The sequence below is a fragment of the Varanus komodoensis genome, unplaced genomic scaffold, assembly GCF_004798865.1.
Source record: "Varanus komodoensis strain SLA01 unplaced genomic scaffold, ASM479886v1 scaffold75, whole genome shotgun sequence".
NCBI lineage: Eukaryota > Metazoa > Chordata > Lepidosauria > Squamata > Varanidae > Varanus > Varanus komodoensis.
The window spans coordinates 1,615,875-1,639,477 of record NW_025336416.1 but is presented as its reverse complement, the minus strand read 5'-3'; the positions used below and the strand labels follow the sequence as shown (position 1 = coordinate 1,639,477).

General features: G+C 43.0%; 1 protein-coding gene across 1 annotated transcript in view; it reads right to left on the bottom strand.

Annotated features, from left to right (window-relative positions):
• Positions 1-3,452: 3,452 nt before the first annotated feature.
• The window catches only part of FAM135B (family with sequence similarity 135 member B), a 74,232-nt gene continuing 54,081 nt past the window's right edge, over positions 3,453-23,603 (bottom strand). Inside the window, exons 9-19 of the mRNA XM_044452842.1 lie at positions 22,982-23,137; positions 21,432-21,505; positions 20,037-20,191; positions 16,307-18,320; positions 13,786-13,952; positions 12,598-12,689; positions 9,150-9,247; positions 8,658-8,809; positions 7,424-7,534; positions 5,253-5,366; positions 3,453-3,658 (exon numbers count right to left, since the gene is read on the bottom strand). Coding sequence (XP_044308777.1) covers positions 3,453-3,658; positions 5,253-5,366; positions 7,424-7,534; positions 8,658-8,809; positions 9,150-9,247; positions 12,598-12,689; positions 13,786-13,952; positions 16,307-18,320; positions 20,037-20,191; positions 21,432-21,505; positions 22,982-23,137 — 3,339 coding nt within the window. The remainder of the gene's footprint in view (positions 3,659-5,252; positions 5,367-7,423; positions 7,535-8,657; positions 8,810-9,149; positions 9,248-12,597; positions 12,690-13,785; positions 13,953-16,306; positions 18,321-20,036; positions 20,192-21,431; positions 21,506-22,981; positions 23,138-23,603) is intronic.

Sequence of the window (23,603 nt, the reverse complement as noted above, 5' to 3'; positions counted from 1 at the left end):
ATGTTAGTGATGTTTCAACACTTTTGATGTTGTTCTGTACAAGACAATTATCTTCCAAGATTTTTGTACAAGTGTAAGAGCGTAAACATTATCTATACTTTTTTGTATGACATACAATACTTAAGGTCTTTACAAAGCCAGCATCCCAATTTAAAAGAGAGGGAGGGGGAGGGGGAGGGGGAGAGGGAGAGAGATCTGATAGCTTCAAATCTTCAGCCAACAAGGTTATTATTGCCCATAACTTTGACACAATGGTGGCAGCAGTTTTGAAGATGGAATCTACAACAATTGATATAAAAAGAACAAGAGTTCCACAATTGATCCACCGAAAATGTCCACATATTCTGGATTTGGCTGAAGGTACTAGATTCAGATCACACACTGATCCATGATCCGTGGATTTGCTTGGTGGGAAAGAGGAAATTCCATGTTCCAAATGCTGAAGACTTTCATAAATACTGGATCCAGCTGGTGGTAATACTAGATAGAGTACTCAGACAGTCCATGGGTTTTCTCAGTCAGTGGAGCAACCAATCCTTAATTCGACTAAACTGGTATCTGCAACTTCTAGCAAAGACATAACTGGAGTGCAGCAGATACCAAGCTGTGCCTCTTGGCAGCAGCAAGAGTTACACAAGACTGACATGAGTTGATCTAAAGTTCATTTTGCATCCCTAGAACTGATTCCATTGACTTCCATCTATTTTAAGCCAGGCCATTACAAAATTCAACTCACACACAAACTGCACATTCTTCCATTTATGCTATGCATTGAAAAGATATACATTGGGATTTGATAAAGAAAACTACTAAGGAGGAAAGGTGGCAATGGTGGCCCAAAACTGTGTAGAGCTGTAATCCACACACAAAGTTTTGGGCAAAGAAGGGATTCTCCATTCTCTTCAGTATGGCAGAAAACCTTGTATGAATTTTCACAATATCTGCATAGTCTTAGTTAATGAGATGAGTGCTTCATTTCTATACATACAAAGCACTAATTCCCCAAGGATTCAAGCTATAAAGATCTTTGCTTTTCTGCTTCTGATATTGCCTCATTTTTAATGTCCCGAGCATTCCAATGACAGTACAAGATGGTCAACGTGGTAAAATAAAATGAAGCAAATAATTTTCCAATAGATTTGGAGATGTTGAATCCTTTTATTGATTCAACTGATATCCAAATTTTGTGTTGACCAACCTTTGTTCAATCTTTTTCTTTATATCATCTTCTGCAATAAATAAGCTTTTATTGTATCTAAATTTATTTTTGCCCATATTGAAATACCCAGCCATCAGCACCAGGGAAAAATATATTCTTTTTCATATTACCATTTTCTCCATATTATTTTTTTCTTTGCAAAGTAATCTAAATACCCCACCTTCTAGAGCTGTAATATATCAAAAGCTATAATTTGATGAAACGCAACATTTTTGTGCACACAATAGATATTAACAAGTGCACACTCTTGATATGTACATTGCGGATTTTAAGAAACAAAGGTCCACTTGACAATAAATCGAAATTAAAAAAAATGCAGCCATACCATCCCAAGTGAGCAAAGGCCCCATGCAATTCCACCCGTTCATCAAAGATTCCCTGAGTCAGGAGCTGGACCCAAGTCAAACCATGCACCAAATTTGTTCAATATGTCCAAATTGCTCAGGGAAGTTTTGCAAAAGCTTTTTTTATAAGAAGTTGCTTTATACGGGGTCAGGATATTTGATAAAGCTATCCAACTATTCTACTTTAACTTGTAAAAGATCTCCAGAAACTCAAGCAGGGATGTTCTTCAGCACCTGGCAGTTGTTAGGGATGGAACATGGAAGCTTATGCACTTCAATAAAGAGATGCTGAGCTACCATTGCTGATGATGTCTGATAGGATGCAATACACACTGAGACTGGCCTAAACATTCCATGAACGGAGATGACAAGCCTGTGCAAACAACCACTGTGTCTTGATTGGCCTGGTGGGTCAGTAAGACCTCTGGGAAGAGAACGTTGGCGTGTCCTACAAGGCATGCACAATGGTCATTCAAGGCTGCCATCTCAGCTGCTGTTCTCATGGCACAGCAAGGACTAGAACCTGCCAGGACTTGAAACCAGTGCACCTTTAGTAAATCTTTTTGAGAGTGGATATCTCCAGGTCCAGCCAAGCAATCCACAGAGCCCCTTTAACCTGCTATCCAAAACTCCCTTCTTCTCTCCCTGCTGCTTTCTTCCCTGCAATCATCCTGTCAAAAGGATGGGCAAAGAGAGGCACGTGAGCACATCTGAGTGCCTGGGAGAGTCCAATCTTTTGCCCACACAGAACTGTGTCTTTGGTAGGCAACACAGCCATTCCTGTCCATTGTGGGCAGAGGGCTCTTTTAGTCACTGCCCCTCCAGTCCGAGCAGCAACAGCTGACCCTTTAGCTCCTCCGGTGAGCATAAGGAGGTACAATGCTGCTACTTATACTAGGAGGAGGAAGAGCTTCTGAAGGCTTTGTCCCAGTTGCAAGTGGAGCCCATAGATGTTTCTACAGCTTCCACTAGGAATGAAGCTGCTAAAGACCTCTTTGCCTGTGCCTTAACCTACGAAGGACCAAGTCAGGGGACCCTACAGTCCTTGCTGAGCTCAGAACCCAACCTCTGTTGCCAGAATGTGTCCTAGTGCCTTCAAATCTTCCTCACTCACATGGTCAGTCATAGGCATGGTGCTTGCCCACCCCACTGAGAACCAGTGCTATCTGTCCCTGCCCCATGAGTTTGACACTGGCAGCTAGAAATTACAGAGATGATGTGATTTCCCCACTACAAAGGGAGTGGGTGGGTTCCTCTTAAAATAACCAGCTTTTCTTCTTCAGATTATGATTCCCAAAGACTTGTAAATTCACAAATTCCCCATCCGAATTCTCTCTCCCCCCTCCACAATTTCTGATTCACCTCAAAGGAGAATTTAACCTGAGTTTCATGTTCATTTCTTTCTTCTGTGCTAATCACAAAACACCCCCTAAATCTACAAAAAGAAACACTATTTCTATTAAATAAATCAGTGTTCAATCAAATAAGGCAACTCATAGCTAGCTGGATTTTAAAGGACAGAGGGGAAATAAAGATGAGATGTTGGTTCAGTGACATATACAGAGGCAGACAGGTAAGTACACCTTCAGCATCTCAAGACCAATTTGAAAAGGTAGATGAACAAACAGAAAAGCACAAAAAAGTAACATGTGGATGTTCACATCTTTCTAAAAGCACCAATAGTTGGCCCTTTGAATGCCTTATAGCCAAAGCACTTGATACTTCCCCCCAAACAAGTAGGGTATGGATCTCTCTCTGTGAGTGTCATGCATCTGTCCCATTTTGCCATTGGTATACACTGTTTATTCCTAGAATGCAGCACTTTCTCAGTGCTGAAACCCCGATGCCTGGTAGGCACGGCTTGCTTTCTTCCTCTGAGGTCCATGGTCCTATTTGAAATAGTTGAGTCCAGCCACAAGGAAAAATTTCTCCAGGAATAGCTCAGAATCCAGTACCGCTATGTGTGCAGCCCTTCCGATCAGTGTGTTGGCTGTGTTTGGCAAGGCGTGGAACACATCATGGCGGATTAAAGTGCAGTCCTTTGCTCCTACGACTGGACGGAGGAGGTTGTTGATCATCTCAGCATACACAGGACCTTGGGAAATAAAAGGAATACGATGACTGCACCATCCTCTTTAGGCATGGCATCTTCCAGAGTAACATGGAGGTAGAACCACCACCAGAACCCTGTTTATGTAGTAGCCAAAGCACATCACATATTCTCAGGTGCTGAACCCCTTTCAGCCCGATGACCAAGTTCGTTTTGGAAGAGCTCTTCCAACTCACATGGCAGATGCCATCAAAGGCATATGGGCATTCTGAAAAACACCAGCCTATGTGAGCTTACACCTCCTCCTGCGAGGAGCTCACTCTTTCACCAGTGCGGGGGGCTCTACAAAAGCTGGAAAACCACTAAAACATCGGTATTAGGGGGAAGGAGATGGAGTCCCAGTGGTCCCTGGGCAGATCTGGCTCAGAGGTCATACAGGATCTTATTGCAATCACAATACCAAAACTTTGCCAGTCTCTTCCCAGTTATCCCTAATATCTGGTGAAATAATCAGAGATACCAAGACTGGAAAAGCAAATCACTAGAAAAACCTTTCTAGTCAAGAGGGATTGCAATGAGCCAGTGGAATTGTTATAATTGTTATAAGGATATCAGCAAAGATCTGCTGGATCAGACCAAACATCCTTCTGGTTCAGCGTTCGGTTCACACAGGACCAACCAGCTACCCACAGGAAACCCACAAGCAAGACAGGACAGCAAAGCACCCTCCTGCCCATGTTCCCCAGCATACTGTCTCTGTTACTGGAGGTGGCATACATCCACCAGAATTAGTAGCCATTGAGAGTCTCCTCCTCCATATAACCGGACTATTTGTCATTCAAGGCCATCTTGAGATGAGACCTGGCCATTCCCAAGTGAACACCGGGCAACTATCTGCTGTAGCTTCTACTGAGGCAACAGAAGTAGATCATGGGCAACTTCATTAGTATTATCCTTTGGTTAACTTGGAGACATTTCTACATGGGCTGAGTGCAAATGGCATATTATCTACTGGCAACCAAAAAGAGATTAGCTCTTTCCTATTCAAGAAGGCATGCAAAGGTAAATTCCATGGCCTCCATCTCTAAAATTGTTTTCATCATGGAGGTAACCCACAATAGCCTACGTCACATTTTTCCCTGCTTCTCTCTTTGCTGGTCTACAGAAAGTGTCTTGACCTATAGCTCTTGAGTGCAAGGATGAAGGAACTTGTACCAGAAGCAGAACAGAGTGGGCCAAGAACAACTCTGAATGTTTAGAAGGGGGTGACCTTCTAAGGAATGTCCAAAGTTCTATTTCAGATTTTCAGTAATTCAGGCTGAAACTGCATGTTGAATGGTTTTCCTTCGTCCTCTCCTCTAAATGTTTTCACCCAAAGGAGGTTAAGAGCAAGACAGACTTGCTGAGAGCTGTGTCTACCCAGGCAAAATCAAAAAGGGATTCTGTTTTTCTGGCTTTATCTCTCCTCCATCTCTCAATGTCCTGTAATCAAGGACTCTGAGACAAGGAACTGTCCCTTTTCATTTTGTATCAATTAGCTACCTGCCTTCTCAGAGAAAGCATTCTAGAAATCCGAACTAAAACCATGCACTTTTAAAAAAAGAAATTAGTAACTCCCCAAGCTCAGGAACAGCCTTACCTGTATGCCTGTCTTTCAGTGCAGATTTACACATCTCTATTCTTGCGGAATGAAATGGTACATAACGGTCTTGGGGTGAGGCCACGAGAACAACATTTTTGAAATACTGAAGACCTATTTAAAAAGGAAACAAATTCAACGCAGGTATTAGATGAGGGTCCTGTAGAGGCAGTGGGGAGACATCTACCTACTGTGAGCTTCAGAGCCGGTTACCTGAACTGTGGCATACCCCTAGATAGATCGGTAGACTACTAAGATCATGAAGATGGCCTTGTTGTCCATGCCACGTACTACAGAGTCCCATTTGGCTGGAACAGAGCTTCATCTGTGCTGGTGCTCGTCCTCTGGAATGTCTTCCTATCTGTGAGATCTCAGGCACTGATGTTCAGGGCCTTTCAATGATAATTGCCAATTTACTAGGTTACTAGGAGAAGGGCTTTCTCAGTGGTGGCACCTTGTTTGTGGAATGTGCCCCCCCCCACCAGAATGGTTTGCCTGGCACTGATTCATTATTCTTTATGCAGCAGACCAAAACCTTTTTATTTAATCAGTACTTTAATGGTTGACTTTAATATACATTTGATTTAATCCTATTTTAATCAAGTGCTGTAAATCAGCCCTACCTCCTCAGAGGAATTTGGACCACAGCTCCCAGAATTCCCAGCAGGACCATTGACTGGGAATCCTGGATGTTGTAGTCCAAACATGTCTGAAAGGCACAAGGTTGGGGATGGCCAGCACTGAAAAGTAGAAGATTGATGGTGGAGGGAAGCAACTTAATAGCTACATTTCCTGCTATGGTGCTGGTAAAAATTGCCTGCCAGGATGTTTTTCCACCCATTGTGGAGAGGGGGCTTATCTAGGTGAGGGTACTCTAAATTAATATTACTCCCAAAATCTCAATTCTGCATACAGAGTAGACAAGGAGTCAGCTTGATTATATATAGAGAATCACACATCATGAAACTCTGTGTGGTAAATTTCTTTGCTTTAGTGCAGGTCTGAACAGTCCCAGTTTGGACTGGAATTGTGGCATGCCAGAATGGAGAGGAATAAACCTTCCATTCCATATTTTTCTTCAAGTCTACACCCATGGGAGTTTAAATAAAGGTGGGGCAGGGAGTCCTCTAGTAGAAAAGACAACATAAATCAATAAAGTTGATAAAGTAACTCTAATGGAAACCTCTTGTCTTCCTTTAACCACTCCCCTCAGCAATGAGAGGAAGGTTTCCAAGGGGAAAAATGGATGGAGGAAGTTTTAACACCCTTTTCTTTTCCAGAGTACAAGAATCTGGGTTGCATGCAATTACATGAAGATACAGAGAGAGGGGGAGGTTCACACACAGATGCTGTGGGTGTGTTTGCCCAAATGTTAAGTTTGGCCCTGATGTGTCAATTTGGCAGGTTTCCCAGAATGTGCCTGTTGATGCTGCTGCTTTATTGTAACATATGAAATTACTCAAGATTTTTCTCAATTGGAGAGTGGGTGGAAAGCAAACACAGAGGTCCTTACCCCTGTTGATTCATGCTATCCATCCCACTCAGAGTGGCAGCCAGAAAGGACGGTGCCATGTCTCATTACCCATCTCTCCAGGATGTGACATAGTTATTTTCTCATGTCTCATTATGCTATGCAGTTGTCGGGCCATGTAGTAGGTGTCTGCCAGCTTTGATATGTGAGTAACATTAGGAATTGGTGTGAGTTGCAGTCAGGGCCGGTGGCTCTGTCATTATGCGGGGGAGGCTGATGCCTCGGGCATCAGATATATGATGGGGCAGTCAGGTCCTCAGGAGGACAGAGCTGTGAGTTTCAGGAGGTCTGCCCTGCATCTCCTAAGCTGGCCAATTGGTCTCAGGGGAAGTGGGAGGCATCTTACCAAAGTCAGATTCTGTGTAGAAAGACAACTCTACTGAGCAGCATTATACACAAAGCAAAGTTGTGTCTTCCTTTATGGAGTTAATCCACCTCATATCTGGTCTGTTCTGCCTTTCCCCAGCATGATCACCTTCCCTGGCAGTGTATCTTCAGACCTGCACTTTTTCTTAAGTGTCAACCTTAGGAAAGAGCTCCAAATGAGTAGTAGTCCACAAGGAAATCATTTTCAGTTCTATCTGTTTTTAATGCTGCTTGCTAGGATCAGGGTTTTGAGTTGAATCCATTTTTAACCCACCTGTTTTTTGGCTGAGCTGGTAAAGGAAACACTTTCGCAGATCTGCATTGTCCCTGAATGTCAGCTGCAAAAGTGACCCAGATTTTTTGAGCTTCTGCATGAGCCACAAGCCTAGAAGGACAATCGGTACAGGTTGATTTCCAAAGGCAAACATGTGATGAAAATGGAGTTGAACATCAGTTTATAATTTCCATCTATCGTATTCATGGGTAAAGCACTTTTAGGAACAGATTGCCAATGTTCTGAATGTTTTTCAAAGTTAGATGAACTTGTCAGAAGTGCAGTGCAATTCCACACATTGACTCCGACGCATGAATTTAATGCTGCTGCCTTATACTAAAACCCTCTGCATATTTACTCCAAAGAATGTTCAATTCTGTTCAATGCAACTTAGCACTTGCGTAAATGCAGCAAGTAAACTATTTTTATTGTTACTATATAGCATGCATATTCTACTATTTTTTCCTCTTGCAAGGAACCCAGTAACCAAGAATGGAATTGTACTGCATGTCATCTTGTTACTCCAACTTTATGTCATCTTTTAGTTATACAGTAACATTTGTATTAGATTATCAAAATATGTACCCATAATTGTTTGCTTGGTTTTGTAATATCTGCATCTGCGTTCAGAAAATCACAAATAATTTTAATTTGTTCACTGTATTATACTGACGTGCATGGCTTTGCAATATCTGCATCTGCGTTCAGAAAATCACAAATAATTTTAATTTGTTCACTGTATTATACTGACATGCATACCGGTAGCATAAGTTGCTGCACGAAAGCTCACAAACACTTTGGGCAAATGGGTGGTCAGAGTATCCTAGGAAAACTCGGTATTCACATCAGCTGAAATCTAGAGGATTCACACGGCCTTGTGGCATTGCTGTTCAGCAGAAAGCACTGTTAAGATATGTTGGGCCTACTTTTATCATCCTCAGATTGAGACCACTGGAAACTTCTAGGTAAATTAGACAGCTAAACTGACGTCATGGTTAATCTATAGCCTCTTATATAAATATAATATTCAATCTGGTGGGGTGTTTATTGGACAGACCGTGTCCTGTGGTTTACAGTTCCTCACCACATCCTTGATTCCTTTCATATGTTACAAGTAACAGGTTGTTTATTGATTAGGGAGGACCCCTTCAATGGCACATCATATCCAGTCTCACACCATGGTATTCACACAGTCCTTCACCAAGGAACCCAGCCCCTTTCCAGAGGCTCTTACCTGTACTAACTAAAGCACTGCTGTTGTACAATGTTCCGAGATGAGGCCCAGAGAGGGACAGGAAGGTGTGCAGCTTGCTGAGGTAATACCGGAACCTGGGCCGGGTTAATACTGAACGAATAATGACGTTCCCAAGGGAGTGGCCAATAAAACTGCAGAGACACAAAGTAATACAATCTCAGCGAGAACTGCTGTATTTGCAAAGTGGATTAATCCACATTAAGATGGGTCATGGAAGGGTTTTGCTAGAAAGTAATCCTGGTGAAGTCTCTTAGCCTAGTTAAAAAATAGGGTCCATAGCTCAGCGCTAGAGATTGGAGTGCCCAGATTCAAACCCAGATTCAAATAGGCACAGGGGAAACTCCTGCCTGAACCCCAGAAAAAAAAAATGCTACCAGTCAGTGTTGATAATATTAGAGTAAATGGACCAAGGGTCTGCTTGGTGTGAGGCAGCTTCCTGTGTTCCCATCACATACTTGTACACTTCCTTACCTTATTCGTGATATTGACAAATTGTACAACTGAATGTGCTGAATAATTTCATCCAATAATCTGTCAGTCATTGTATCAAAGTCTGCAAAAGTGTCTGTCTGTAAAGGAGAGAAAACAAGGTTGATTGGGTGGTAGGTATCCATTTTCTGTAGATTCATGGGGGAAAGGGGGACAGCAATTTAAGGCAATAAACAAAAAGAAGTAGGTGGCATTTGTCTAAGGTAATGGAAGGGAGGAAGCGGAGTAAACCATCTAGAGCCACTTCATTCATGTTAAGGTCCAAATAGTTAAAAGATACTTGAGGAATTGGGTAGCTCCAAATTCCAAACATGGGACAGGGTAGCTTGGGAGTACTTCTTGACCCTGAGCTATCCCTGGAATTCCAGGTGGCATCTTTGGCAAAGAGTACTTTCCTTTAGCTGAGACTGGTCCTTCAACTACATCCTTAGCTAGAGAGACAGGCCCTAACAACAGTGAACAATGCACTGGTAACCCCCCCCCCCTTTGTTTGGACTATTGTAATGCGTTCTATGTGGGGCTGCCCTTGAAGACTTTCTGGAGATTGCAACTGGTTCAAAACAGAGCTGCCAGACTGTAGACAGGGACTGATGGACGAGAACACTGGCCCTATGTAAGCTACACTGACTACCAGATGAAGTCTGGGCCTGATTTAGGGTATTAACAATGACATATAAAGCCCTACAGGGTTTAGGGCCTGGTTATCTAAGGGAATGTTTCCTTCCATACAAGCCCACCCAGACCCGAAGATTTGCCATGGAGGTCCTCTTCCAAGAGCTCTCCTTGAGGCAGGTGATTTGAATGGTTTCGAGGAGGTGGGTCTTGTCTGCACTAACACGTCAATTATGGAACTTGGTTCTCAGAGAGGTGTTCCCAGTGCTGATGCTTCATTCGTTTTGGCCTCAGGCCAAAACCTTTTTCTCCTCCCGGTTTTTTAATCGATGCATTTTAATTAGTTGTAGCAAGTGTGGGCACTAAGGCATTTTTAGCTATTTTATGGCTGTAGATCCAAAAGGAATGTGGCTTTAATATATATTTACATGTTTGGCTTTTTATGTAAACCATCTTGAGAATCTACAATAATCAGAGGGTATAGAAGAAATTTTAAATAAATAAATAAAATCTTGCAGTTTTGTAAAGCAGCTGGGTCAACATGTTCTGTTCAGAACCAAGCTTCTCCAAGTTACTTTGCATTAGACATAAGTGCAACTTACAGCAATATATTCTTGTGGGGAAAATCCATTTCTCCCTAGTTACTTTGAACACTGCTGCTAAGTTCAGACAGGATAGAAAAATGTAATGGGTATGACGGATAACATCATCAATCCTGCTAACTGATATTTTCTGGGGGCTTTAACACTTCCGGCTTTGGTTCCACCATCTCGCTGCTTCCAGTTCTAGCACAGTATCACATGGGCCTGTCACCACACATAACAACCAATCCAAAGCTACTGAGCAAACCGTATTGTGTTTGGTGCTTAATTAGCACAATTCACTTGTGTAACTCAGAAACTCAGCATGTTACTGCTGCTGGTGAGAAACAGAAAAAGCAATAACGGAAGGGCCAAATCCACAGGGGTTGGGATGGCAAATGATTCTTCTTGTTTTGAGTTGTTCTGCTTTGTAATCTAATAGGCTGCACATTAAATCCGAAAGGAATGAAATGCCAGGGAAACAATCATCAAATGCTGGGGCGGAGATTCAGGGGAAACATATCCAGTAATTAATGCTTTTGGGTGAGAAAATCCATCTCACTAATTGCAGCTCTTTCAAGAGAAAATAAAACACACACATACAAGCATATCCAATTTGCATTTTTGCCTTCCACTGAACATGCTTGTAAATTAAATATAGACATGTGCCCATTTGTTTTGCCTGGCTTGATAATTAATGATTTCCTCTGAAAGCTGGCATCTTATGTGCTACTTTGAATGGAAAGAATCCACTAAATCACATGAGATACTGAAAAAAACGTCATACTCAGAACATGGCTCTAGATTTCTTAGGGCCCTCAGTTAGGGAAGCAAAGATCAGGCTGGAATCCAGCACTCACTGGACTTCTTGCCCCGGCCAGGAAGAAATCGAGTCTGCAAATGCCTGGGATCCCTTTTCTTTGTGCAAAATACCCACGGGGCATAATTCTTTGTGAAAATGAGGTGTTGTCTGACATGAATTCACCAGCAAAGGGCCATGAGAGGCAGCTGTGCCAGGCCGTGCAGGCTCGTCTGTAGAGCGAGAAAGGGATTCTGAGCTTGCCTTTTGGAGCTGGCTGCTTCCACCTGCTCTGCCCCAATCCCAGACCTGAGGGGTTTCATGAGGAAGATGCTGGCTCTGGACACCCTGACAGCACCTGGTACTTATTATGGAAGCTTGTTGGGTCATAGGCGAGCAAGGCCACCAGGCTTGGAGTTGCTTTCAGGGATTGAAAGGTGCTTTGTTGCCTTCATCACTATCACATTCAGCTAGGACACAGTGGCAACATGGCCCATGCTCCTTTTGGTTCTATTTCCCTTGATTGCAAAATAAATACTACGGGTCATCAACAGTTAGGAACGGGTTTGTATTTTGTTGCTTAGAGTTGAGTTAATGGGGTGCCGTCACACTGTTGTGGTGGAGGTCATGCTAATGGGACAGCTGCTTCCCATGCTGTTTCTTCATAATATAATAGGAAAAAATATCAGTTTCCAATATGGTTACCTCCTTCCTCAGAATGTCATGAGATAATTCAGGAGGGCAACCTCTGTCCCTGTGCTGAAGCCCAAGCCAGGTTGAGCACCCTCTGTAGGTTTCCTCAAGCCCCTTCCCCAAGCCACACCCCCCTCTGGGGAAAGGAATCCCTGTGGAATTCAGAGAGGACAAATGGATTGTCCTCAGAAGTCAAGTCCTGGAAAGTAGAATCCCTTTGCTATCTCCAATCTGAGGAGAGAAGCTAGGGATTCTCTGATATCCTTTGGCTGGGACTAGTAGGACTTGATTTCTGAAATTCCCAACCCAATTTCGGTTATTATTTCATAATGCCACATCATATTATTTCATAATGCCACATCAGAGCCAACCTGGAAAAAATATCATGCCAGCCACCAAGATGGGCTGCTGAAATCAGCCCCACTGTGGCTGCCCCCAAAAAGAGCAGTAAAGAAATTCCTGTAAGGAAGGTGGGGGTGGGGGAAGAAATGCAATTAACATAATGGCATGAATTCAAGGCAATGAATGAATCACAGGAATTTTTTAATGGATTAAGAAAATCAATGACAGTCCTTTATAGAAGAACGTAGTGTGGGAAAGGGGGGAAAGATAATGGCATGCTTCTGCGACTACTGTCAGATTTATTGTATCATGTTAGTGACACGGGGAAGACCACTATGAGATGATGAAGAGGACTACATGCCTTCAAATGAAGAAATAAGAATGGAGTGAATGAATAAGATACCTGGTTCCTCTCTGACATCAGGAAGTCAAGTTTTCCTCCAGGGAGGCCCAGCTCTATGAATGTTTTTACCAGTCGGAGATCCGCACTGTTACCTTGAAACACAAAAAATCACTCTCCTAAGAGATGGATTCCATTCCATGCTGAACAAGAGCAACCTCATGTTTGTCCTCCAACAACCATGCCTGCAATTGTGTCCCTCTCTGAGGAATTGAGGTAGCAAAGATTCACAAGACACACAGGCACAGGCACCGTGAGGTTGGGCTCGGTCCTACTAAGCAACCATGAGTGGTGGATGAGGAATGTCTGCACAAGCTGTTACAAAAGAGGTGTGCCTTCAGAGAGGTTCAGGGGAAACTCTGCCTCTCCAGACATTGCATTTCATGTCCGGATATTCACTACCAAGTAATTGTTGGTATGGTGAATGAAAGACCTCCGAAATGAAAGCCCTGCTCAGGTTTTCTAAGTTCATGACTGTGACTTCTTTTGGCTCAAGTATACTATTTTGTACATCTTGAAAATACAACAACAGACAATGTGGAAAATATTCCCTGAGGCTTTCTAACGGTTTTATAGCACCTTCCTCAGCCTGGTGCCTACCCAGTGTCTTGGATGACAACTCCTTTGGTCCAGCTGACTGGGAATGTTTGGAGTTGTTGGGCAGCACATCTGGAGGGTTTCTAGCAGCAATTTAAAACTCCTCAGTTGTCTCAATGGAGGCCCATGGGCTACAAACAAACAAACACTATGAGCTCCAAAAGAAGGGTGCTTTGAATATCTGTATGCCAGGCTTTTAGGTGTGGCGTTGATTCTTGGGAACAGAGGACTTGGGTGAGTGCCAATGGATGAGGTGAGACTTCTTGCGTGTTTTGCAATCTCTTTATCCTTTGGCGCTTCTTCCTGAAATCCTTCCCATCCAAAATCTCCCCCAGCTAAACCATACTCCTGATTTTACATAACAACTTATTTCTATGTCACACTTATCTGTAACTCTAAATAGGGAAAATCCTCTGAGCTGGCAGAAAATCCCAGATAAACGTAGGATCTCTAAAAGGCTTCAGGCATATTGGTTTCCATACACAGTGCAGCTCATCCATCCCCTGAAGGCTAATCACACCTGGCTGCAGGCTGGGTGAGCATCCCATATTCGGAAGCACGATTCTTCACATACTCACACCTGACTGTTCTTACCATCCAACCCGTGGACGCAGACCACGAGGTGAATCCCATCTTCCAAATTTTCTTCCTCTTCCTCTGGTGGAAAATATGGGATATCAGAAGCTAGTACGGATAAGTCACTGTACAGAAATCCTTCAATCTTCAGTTCCTTTTTAAATGTTTCTTTGGCCTGATAAAAACTGGAGAATACACTAATTAATTACAGGTTGAACTGGGCATGGAAGAAAAAGTGACTTGTTCTACTATTTGATTCATGGGATGCAGTAGGGGTTCTGTCTGCCACAGTAGCTACTCCGTTCTCAATGCAAGCACCAACCTTTCAAATTCTCAGTTATGAATAGCATATCCTTGCTCTCTAACCTACTACAGCCTTCAGACTTTAGCCCTATTCAGGGACTGAGTATCAGGGATAATGAAATATAGTAATATAGATTAGGGTAGGAGTGTTAAATCATTCTCATTTCCTTTTTGGAAGAGCTTTTCTGGAAAGTATGGATTCTAGCACTAGGAGCCCAAGCAAAAAGGGGAGAGAGGAAAAAGTGGTGGATCAAAAATGCTTATTTTAGCTTACAGCTTATACTGCTCTTGTCTAAGCCTTGGGAAGGGCTCAGTCTTCTAGAATAAGGAAGTTCAAAATCCAGGGACTCAGCTAACAATTGGTTGTCAGGCAATGAGTGGTGGTGGCAGGGTACCATCTTGGTCACCCAGGAAGGCTGTATTGGGACAGGTTGGATTTATCCCCCAGCCTTGAGGCTTTGCACCTCTGAATTAGGGTGAGATGCTCCTCCCTGAACACCCCCTCAGTGAGTATGAAATGAAGTTCATTTACATAGAATAAGGAATAGAGTAAGAATAAGGAACGAGTAAGAAAATAATAAGAGAAGGCAGGAATATCCACTGCAGGAGCAGAACAAATTACTCAAAGTCCATCCATACATGCAGATACATGGAGCAATCTGGGTTGAACATCCAAAATGGAAGCCATGATGCATGTGTCTTCCATAGACAGCTTCCTTTGGTTCTTTTAACTGATAAGACCTCTGTGAATCTCCAGTTCCCCAGTGAAGCTTTATACATGTCGAATGGATGGTCTGATCCTGAACTATATGGCTTCTCAAAAGATTCAGCAGCATTGTTGTCCCTACACCTTCAGAGGCTGGGTTCAAACAATGACTTAGTAGGCAAAGATAGAAGCACCCAGATGAGAAGGCTTAACCAGCATTTGGGGAGAAATTAATTTGGCTTATAAAATGAATCAATCTAATTTGCACTTCACAAACTGATGTGTGAATTGAATGCCAGCATCCATTGGTTTTTCCAGTATTTATTTTAAGGAACATTTTCAACTCTACAAGAATCTGGTACACCCCTACACCACTCCAACTTCACCAAACCTTGACCTCCCAGAAATCTTCTAACAGAAAGCAATGATGAACATTCACATTGCCAACTGTTCAACACAGCAGGGTTTTTTTAACAACTCCAAATAGGAATAAAATTCAGATTTTTGTGGTTCCTCAAATGCAACAATACAATTCTCCAACTCAAACATGCTCACAAAAATGCATTAGGGAAAATAGCACACAAAATGTATTAGGTGAAAATGCTTGCAAAAATGCATATACTAAAGAAAGCGGAATGCAAAAATAATGCAATTTTCGACTCAGACCTTTTGGGGAGCTGTGAACTGATGCACAAACAGGGCAGATCAAACTTGTGCTTGAAAAAAAGTGAAGGCTACAGAAAGCAAAACTAGCAGAGCCATTCAAGCTTAGACTGAACCCGATGACTTAGCAGAGGAGACCCTGAACCTGGGAAACAGATCCAGTACACAATATAATTTCCATTGCTGGAATCAGAAATACTGAATGAGCCACTGGGTATTAATGCACAGCCTATCAAGTGGGGGGAATGAAGCAGCCGTGAATGTCCTTACATGTAGCCAGAGCATGCAAGGCCTGGGAGGGGATATTTTCCAATATTATCTCCCCAGAGTCTTTGGAGAACCAGTGTACTGTAGTGCTTAAAAAGCTGGACTGGGACTCAAGAGGTGCAGGATCAGGTCCTCCATCAGCCATGGTGTTCACTAGGTGACTTTGGGCTGGTCACTGACTCTTGGAGCTCACAGAGTAGTTGAGAAGATGAAATGGAAAACAGAAGGATCATAGGAGCTGCCTTGGGTCCTTGGAGGAAAAGATACAGCTGGGAGGAACCAGTGATTATTCATCTGCCCATGTGGAGATATCCCCAGTCCCCTTACCGATAAAACCATTGGCGTTCCCTATCTCTGCTGACATGTCTGCACACATGGGCATCCCACCACCTGCAACTTCTAAGGCTTGGAGAGTGGTCCATGTTCAATAACTGCACCACCCGTGGCGGCCTCAACATCACTGTGACCTTTTAGAGCGTCTAATTAGATGCAATTATTATGAATTCCTTCACACTCGTTGTTAGCCAGATTAGGGACCTATTGCTCAGGCAGAAAAGCAAGATCTAAATTTGTTCAACAGGCAATGAAATAAATCCTTACCTGAGCATTCTTTCATTGGCTTCTTCAGCCCCATCATTAGGTTCACAGGAGATGACTCCGAAGGAGCCCACTGGCTGGCGTGTGATAGGAGATGTGACCTGCTTGGAGGAGAAGCCAGCTACAGGTGGATTCTCTTTCAAAAGTGAAGAAAAGGGGAGGCATGTGGCTGTACAGGATACAGATAAGTTTACCACTTCAATTGCCTTTTTGCCCTCCAACACCAATGCCTCTGGCACCACAGGATAGAATCCTGGCGTGCTGGTCCCAATTTGGCACTCTTGGTTTTCTGGCTCAGCATCATAGGCTCCACTCCCAGATCTGTTGTCCAGTTCAATTTCTTGTAAATTGGGAATTCCTCCACCACATGGCAGTTGACTATTGGGAAGAGGGCTTCCACAGTGCCCCACTGTGGAGAGAGCTTCAGATGCCAGCTCTGATGAGGCAGGGATGACGTAAGAAAACTCTGCTGCATGGTTCTTACCATCTGAGAAACCCTCAACATTTGTGGAATACGAACTATGGCCTTTCTGTAAATTTGCCTCCTTACTGCACTCATCAAGATGAGCAGCTTCTGTGTCCATGTCGTCATCCACCCTTTCCAAGCGGGTCTCCTGTTTTCCCTTTGGCAAACGGGATTCATCTAGATCCCGAGTTTGATTTAGACGTATATGTTCTCCTGCTGCTTCCAAGTGAAAGTCAATCTCTGGAAAGCCTTTGACAGGTTCTGGTAAGTCCCCTGTATGTTCAAAATCAGAATTAGGATGCACTTCAGTAACAGCTGACAGCTGCAGCCTTCCAGTTTCTCTTCCAGTCTGGCAAGTGGAAATGTTTTCACTTGGTACCACCCTGATGATCCCTATTTCCACATACTGATCCTCGGCTACTTTAGAGACAGCTTTGACCTGCTTAGATATATCTGTGTCAGGCTCCTCAGGGCTACTGATCTGCGGTGCTGAGATAGATTTTGTCAGCTTGTTGGGTTCCACTTCCCGCTCTTCCTCCTCATATGGCAGGGAGCTTATTGATGTAAGAGAGGCTTGTATGCCACTGGGCAAACTGGTATTGCTTTCAGTGTGTCCACCCTCTAGAGAGTTCCGGTGGATTGCATGTCTTCTGACAAGCTGGTGAAGCATCTCTCGATCAGTGGGCAACTCCAAGGCCTTGCTCCGTGCATCGGACCAAGCGACTGAGCTAGGCTCACTTTCAATTCCTGAGTCTGAAATTAGAGATGAAGATCTCTTAATGCCCCCTGATGTCAAGCTAAACTCCTCACACTCCAGAACCTGTTGGTCCTTCTGAAAAGACTTGGCATCCTCAACATCTTGGATTTGGTTCAAGGAGCCAAAATGGTCATTTCCCTCAAATGTCCTTTGTGCGGGCAATACACAGTCACTGTATGGATCCACTGCTTTCTCATGGCCCCTTTGGTCATTCATGGTGAGTGTCTCTGAAGGGAGAGGAGACCGATATTGATCCTTTTTAGGTGCTTCACTCCCATCCAAAAGTTTGGGACATCCATAGGTGTCACTTTCACACAGAGTGGTCATGACCAGCATTGCTTCTCTTTGGCCAGCATTATTGCACATTGACTTCATGTCCAAAGATGCCATCTCTGCTTTGTATGGATCATTGCTTTCTGAAAGCTTCATCTGTGTTTTAAGGCTTTCTGAAGTATCTTTCACAAGATCTGATTGCAAACCAGACATAGCATTATTAGCCAACTCTGCCTGATCAGCACACGACTGGACACCTCCATTCCTTGCATGTACCTGAGTTGTGGAGTAATCCTTGCAAGTCTCAAGCAGACTGTCTTCTTCTTTGGGACAGCTGACTTGATACATGTATTTCCCATTGATCCTGTCTGTATGGATGATGAATGGGGCGATGTTCCTGAAATCTCTCTTTGCTAAATCAGTATCGTTGTTTGAGGAAGAATCCCCATCTTGCTCTAAGTCCACTTGTGAATTGTCCACAGCAGAAACCACATAGTCCGACAAAATGTCTAAGTCCTGAACTGAAAGAGAAATAAAAAGTAAGAATAAAACTGCTCAGGGTGATAGTTATTATACCAACATCAGAAAAATAATAATTCCTCTAAGTTTAACAGCCTGATCCTAAATACCTGTGCAGGTGTGTGGAAATAGCCATCCCATGAAATTCTGCTACCCACAGCATTCCGTGGATGTGTGGCCTGAGGAGTAACTCCCAAACTTGAATGTTGGTGTAGGAGTAACTCAGTACCCATGTAGTACTGTGCAGAACCTCCCAGATAAATTTAGAATATTTTCAGGCATTATTATTCAGGATAATGAATATTCCTTTCTCATTTCACTTTGGGTGGCAGCATCATCACAATTTAGGTCTGATTTGGATTCTGGAAATAAATCTTCCAGCATGAAGCAACATCAAGATACATTCATGCAGAGGGAATAACATCTAATCTGAAATGTCCGCAATTGCATGGTTGTGCATGGTTATTTCCTCAGGATTGGGCAAATGTGTTCCTCCAGATGTTTTAACCTACAGCTCCCATCAACCATAGTCAGCACAGCCAATGCTGAGTAGTCATGGGAAATGTATGCCAAAACAGCTGCACAAGGTGCTGACCCTGGCTTTACAAGTGTTGCTTTATCTCCAGCGTTGCTAAGGCAAACTGAGTGGTTGCATTGCAGGGAGATTTCTGTCTCCCAAAGATGCACCCTCTTTTGGCAATTTCCTCACTCCATTGCAAATGGCTGTAACCCATTTGTTAAGGGATGAATATTGGGGGAAAGAAGGGACCCATACAGAAGGATACATGAAATCTGACCACTTGTTTTCACAGGTATTTTCTTTATTTAATGCTTGGATTCTGTTTTTTCAAGGGGAATCCAAGTCATGGCTGTACATTCAGTGGTCTTATTCTCTGCAGTTATATGCCGTGGTTTCTGCTAAAAACAAGAGCAAAGCCCATCTGGGCCATGATTTTTGTCACAGGCACAATTGGCTTGATTGCACACATAGGTTGATACTGAAAATAAAGGCTTCAGTATCTACTCATGCAGAGACAAATCACTGTAGAACATCACAGTGTCATGCGATGGCTTGCTTAACCCAGCGACAGAGGTTCTCTGAATTGGAAACATTGCAAATACTTCCTGCAAATTGCACACCTTCCCATGTTCATGCCCTGGGTTGTGAATGGGAACCTGCTTTTCCTTGCTGTTATCTGGCTTCAGTTTGTAGTTTGACCTTGTCTCTGGTCCTCTCACACCCTGCCAAGGCCTCCAACCCTCTCCAGTACCCTTGACACTGGTGTTCCAGATGTAGACAATGCTGCCTCCATCCTGGAGCTGGCACAAAGAAGGTCAAAATCCTTCTACCTTGTTAGTGTATTTATTTATCTTGATTTTTCTATTCCACCCAATTCCCACAGGCTCTGGGTGGTTTACAAGAAATTAAAACCAACAATAATTAAAATTATGACTAAGCAAGCATAAAACTTATCTGGGTACTAATCTGGGATGGCCTGTAGGAAGAAATATGTCTTTAACTCCCTCTCAAAAGTAGCAATCTGGGATAGTTGATGCATCTCGCCTGTCAATTTAGGGCAAACACTTCTGAATCCTGACTTCAGAAGCTTATCCCCAGAGAAACGTTGCATGCAAGACCACAAATATGGGCAAAGGCTTCCACTGTTTTCCATGTGCAGTTCTCAAAGGGCAAGGTCAAAGCTCTGCATACTACCCACCTTTGTAGGGGAAATCTACATATCGGTCTTCAAAAATAATGGGCAGCGTGCCCCAGTCTCCGTCTATGTCTAGGCACTCTACGGGGAGGGGTGGCAGACTGGTAAGGTACTCAGAGTTCCGGACCTCCGATGAAACCTGGTTATGACGCTGGATACTGTTGGAAAAACAGGGAGATCCCAAAGTTGCTTCTCACTGATATGTTGTTTCTCTGTTTCCAGTTCCATCAGATTGCACTTTTCTTACTTCTAAATAGCCATGGTCTCCTTTTACACCAAACATGCAGCATCCTCTAAGTATGGAATATATGGAAAAATCTGCAGTGTTACAGTACAGCAAACATCTGTGCAATCTCTCTTGGAACCCAACATTTATTCAAACACTCCTTGACTGTAAGGAACAGTTCTACGAGAAAAGAAGACATTTTTGGAGAGCAAGAAAAATGGAGGTGGAGTAAGAGACAATATTCTCCCCCATCAAATATTCACTTTTCTTCAAAGGAGCCAGTTAAGAATGTAAGGAAAGTTCTGCTAGATCGCAGAGGGTGTTTGAAGAAGCAGCCTTCCCCATTAAGGTATCTCAGGCAGCTCACCAGGAGAACTTCTATCCCACCCCCCCCCCACACACACTGATCTGTTTGCTGTGTCCAATCAAAACATGGCCCAGTTAGCCAGATGCAAGATTCCTTTCCCAGGGATCCATGCAATACAGATGGACAAAACAAAACGCATTCCCTGAGGACCATTGGAGGAAACAGGGAAGCTCTCTAACCCTGGGGTGTCCAATCTTTTCAGCTGTAGGGCCACACTCAATTTTGGAGAACTTGCTGGGGGTCACATTCTGTCTAGGACAAAAGCAGCAGTACCACCATGATGACAAACATACCAACATAGCTTAACTTTAGCTCTTATTCTCAGGAACGATGTCTTAGGAGATGCCTTCCTTCAGTCTTTTGGAAGAGCAGGGATGAGCTACAGAAACACTAAAAAATATTCAAGGGGGCTGATAAAGTGAGAGGGCAAGAACTTTTCCTCTCCTAGCTGAATAGGGATATTCTAAAGGAATATTTTGGTGTAGGCTTTTGCAGACATATAGGTACATTTGCAATTCTAATATTGATGCAAGGTTACGGAAATTTTGTAGTTTCAGTTCAGAAGGAAAAAATGCCTAATGCCAAATCTGAGCAGGGTGGAAATGAATTGAATTGACTCATAGCAAACAGAAATGATCCACACTGTTCGGCTGAACTACAGAGGACCACTGCAAGAGAAGTTCATAACACCAACTATTTGTCTGACTCATCTCATGTGCTTTTTTCATTTTAAAAGGAAATAATTTGCTCTCAAAACAATTTAGCAGTGTGAAAGTTTTAAAGTAACTTATTAAAAAGTACGTACAGGCTTTCCTGGAAAGTCAACACAGCAAGCTTTTGATGTTCAGCATAAAAGAAAGCCTCAGAGAATCTTCTAACCTGGTGAATAAACACAGATTACAACACCTATCACCTTCAAAAGAGGCTACAAGTCCAAAAGTCTAACACAATGGATTCTTTTAGGATTGGAGTTACTGGCAAGTTTAAAATTGTTACACAGCTCTGAAACCCAAGGGACTGATCTCTTGCTTGGATCAGGCAAACAAATTCATCCATTGTGTTCTGTACTGGCAAGTCTGCAAATGTATCAGGAATGAGCCGAAGTCGGCCATGGTTAGGGAAGTACCCATTATTTTAAATTTGCTATGATAAATTAGTTAAATTTGCTTTCAAGAATTGTCAGACATCTTTGGTCCCATCCTCTGCTCACTGATGGAATAGGATTTTTTTTTAAATCAGACTTTCATCGTAGTTGCACTAATTTGCCAAAGTGCTTTAGCACTGACCTGGCGCTGGGAACAATTGATGGAAAAGGGGAAGGGGACAGCAGGGGATGAGGTGGCTAGATGGGGTCACCGGGGTGGTGGGTGTGGGCTTGGGCGGACTCCGGGGGATGGTGGAGGACAGGTGAGCCTGGAGGACTGTTGTCCATGGGGTCATTTGGGGTGGGGCATGACTTTGTGACTGAACAGCCTTAGCACTAATGTGCACTTGTGCAAATGTGCTAATTTGGTGGTGGTGGTGGTGGTGATGCAGCAGTTAAGAGTGTGAGGCTGGAGCTCAGGAGATATGGGTTCTCATCCCCAGTCCACATGGGGCTCACTGGGAGATTTTGGGCCAGTGGAAGATGAACCGATGCTTGAAACCTTGGTGTTTGCGGTATTCCTAGGTCCTATGCCAGTTGCCTTAGTAGATAAGGGGTACAGTCGACAACTGGGTTTTCTAGAGGGTCTGTTTGTATCATTATCCTTGTATCCTTATTGGGCATATTTGTGTCTCTATTATGTAGTCTGTGGTTGATACTGAGTAGTAGTTTCAACTTACAGGTCTGTCATAAAGAAGGACAATTCTCTTTCTCTTTTCTAGAATATTCCCCAAATCAGAGACATCACAATAGGGAATAACATTCTGCTAGAATGCTATTAGGCCATTCCGATTTGTTCATGTGCTGACTTCACGGAAACCAAATTAACCCAGATTCTGAACTGGTCGTGTGCTTCCTGAATTAGTCATATGAGTGCTCCTAACAGTAAATAGGATGCCCCAAAACACAGACAATGTTTTGCATGAAAATTGGCATCCATTCAGCTCAGCACTGCTTGTAAGTTCTCTGGTTTCCATCAAAACAAATAAGATTGGAACTCACATTTCACTGAAACAATGGCAAAGTCATTGTGAATTATACCCTCCAAAAATACATAAATCAATGTGATTTCTGGAAGGAAATGTAAATGAAGCCTGAAGTGTGCAAAAGCAATCCTATAATTTCCCTAAAATTGATAGTACACTCTGCAATATTTCATCTCATCAGGTTCTTCCTCTACTTGTTTTCTGGGCACCAGTCCATAATCTCACCCGCAGAGTGTGATGCTCATGGACAAGATAGGCTGTGACATCTGGGTGCAGGGTTACGATCTCCAGAAACTGGGTCCAGAGAGACAAAAGATGGGAGCAGAGCCAAGCAAGATCTTTGCTGATCTGTTCAGCTATCTTTTCTGGATTGTTCAGCATCTGGAAGCAGGAGATACATGTATTACCAACATGGGATGGTAGATGATGAAATGCAACACTTCGGTAAGGAAAATGAGCATCTGCATGTACTTGGAGGAATTCACATTAACAAAATATTAATTCACATGGAAAGCTATAGGACATCCAAATAAGACTTTTGAAATTGATGTTAACGCTGTGGCAAAGATCACAATTTGATCTATCTATCTATTTATTTATTTATTTAGAAAATTTCTGTGCTGCCCCATTCGCCGAAGCCTCGCCGAAGGCTCACAAACATATCAATTAAAACATTATCCAATAAAAATATAAAACAAGTTAACGATATAAAATAAGCCGCCCTGGCCGAAGAATAAAATAAATAAATAGTATTAACAGTTAAAATGACGTTTGAATAAAAAGGTCTTCGCCTGGCGCCGAAAAACAAATAACGATGGTGCCAGGCAGACCTCTCTGGGGAGCGCAT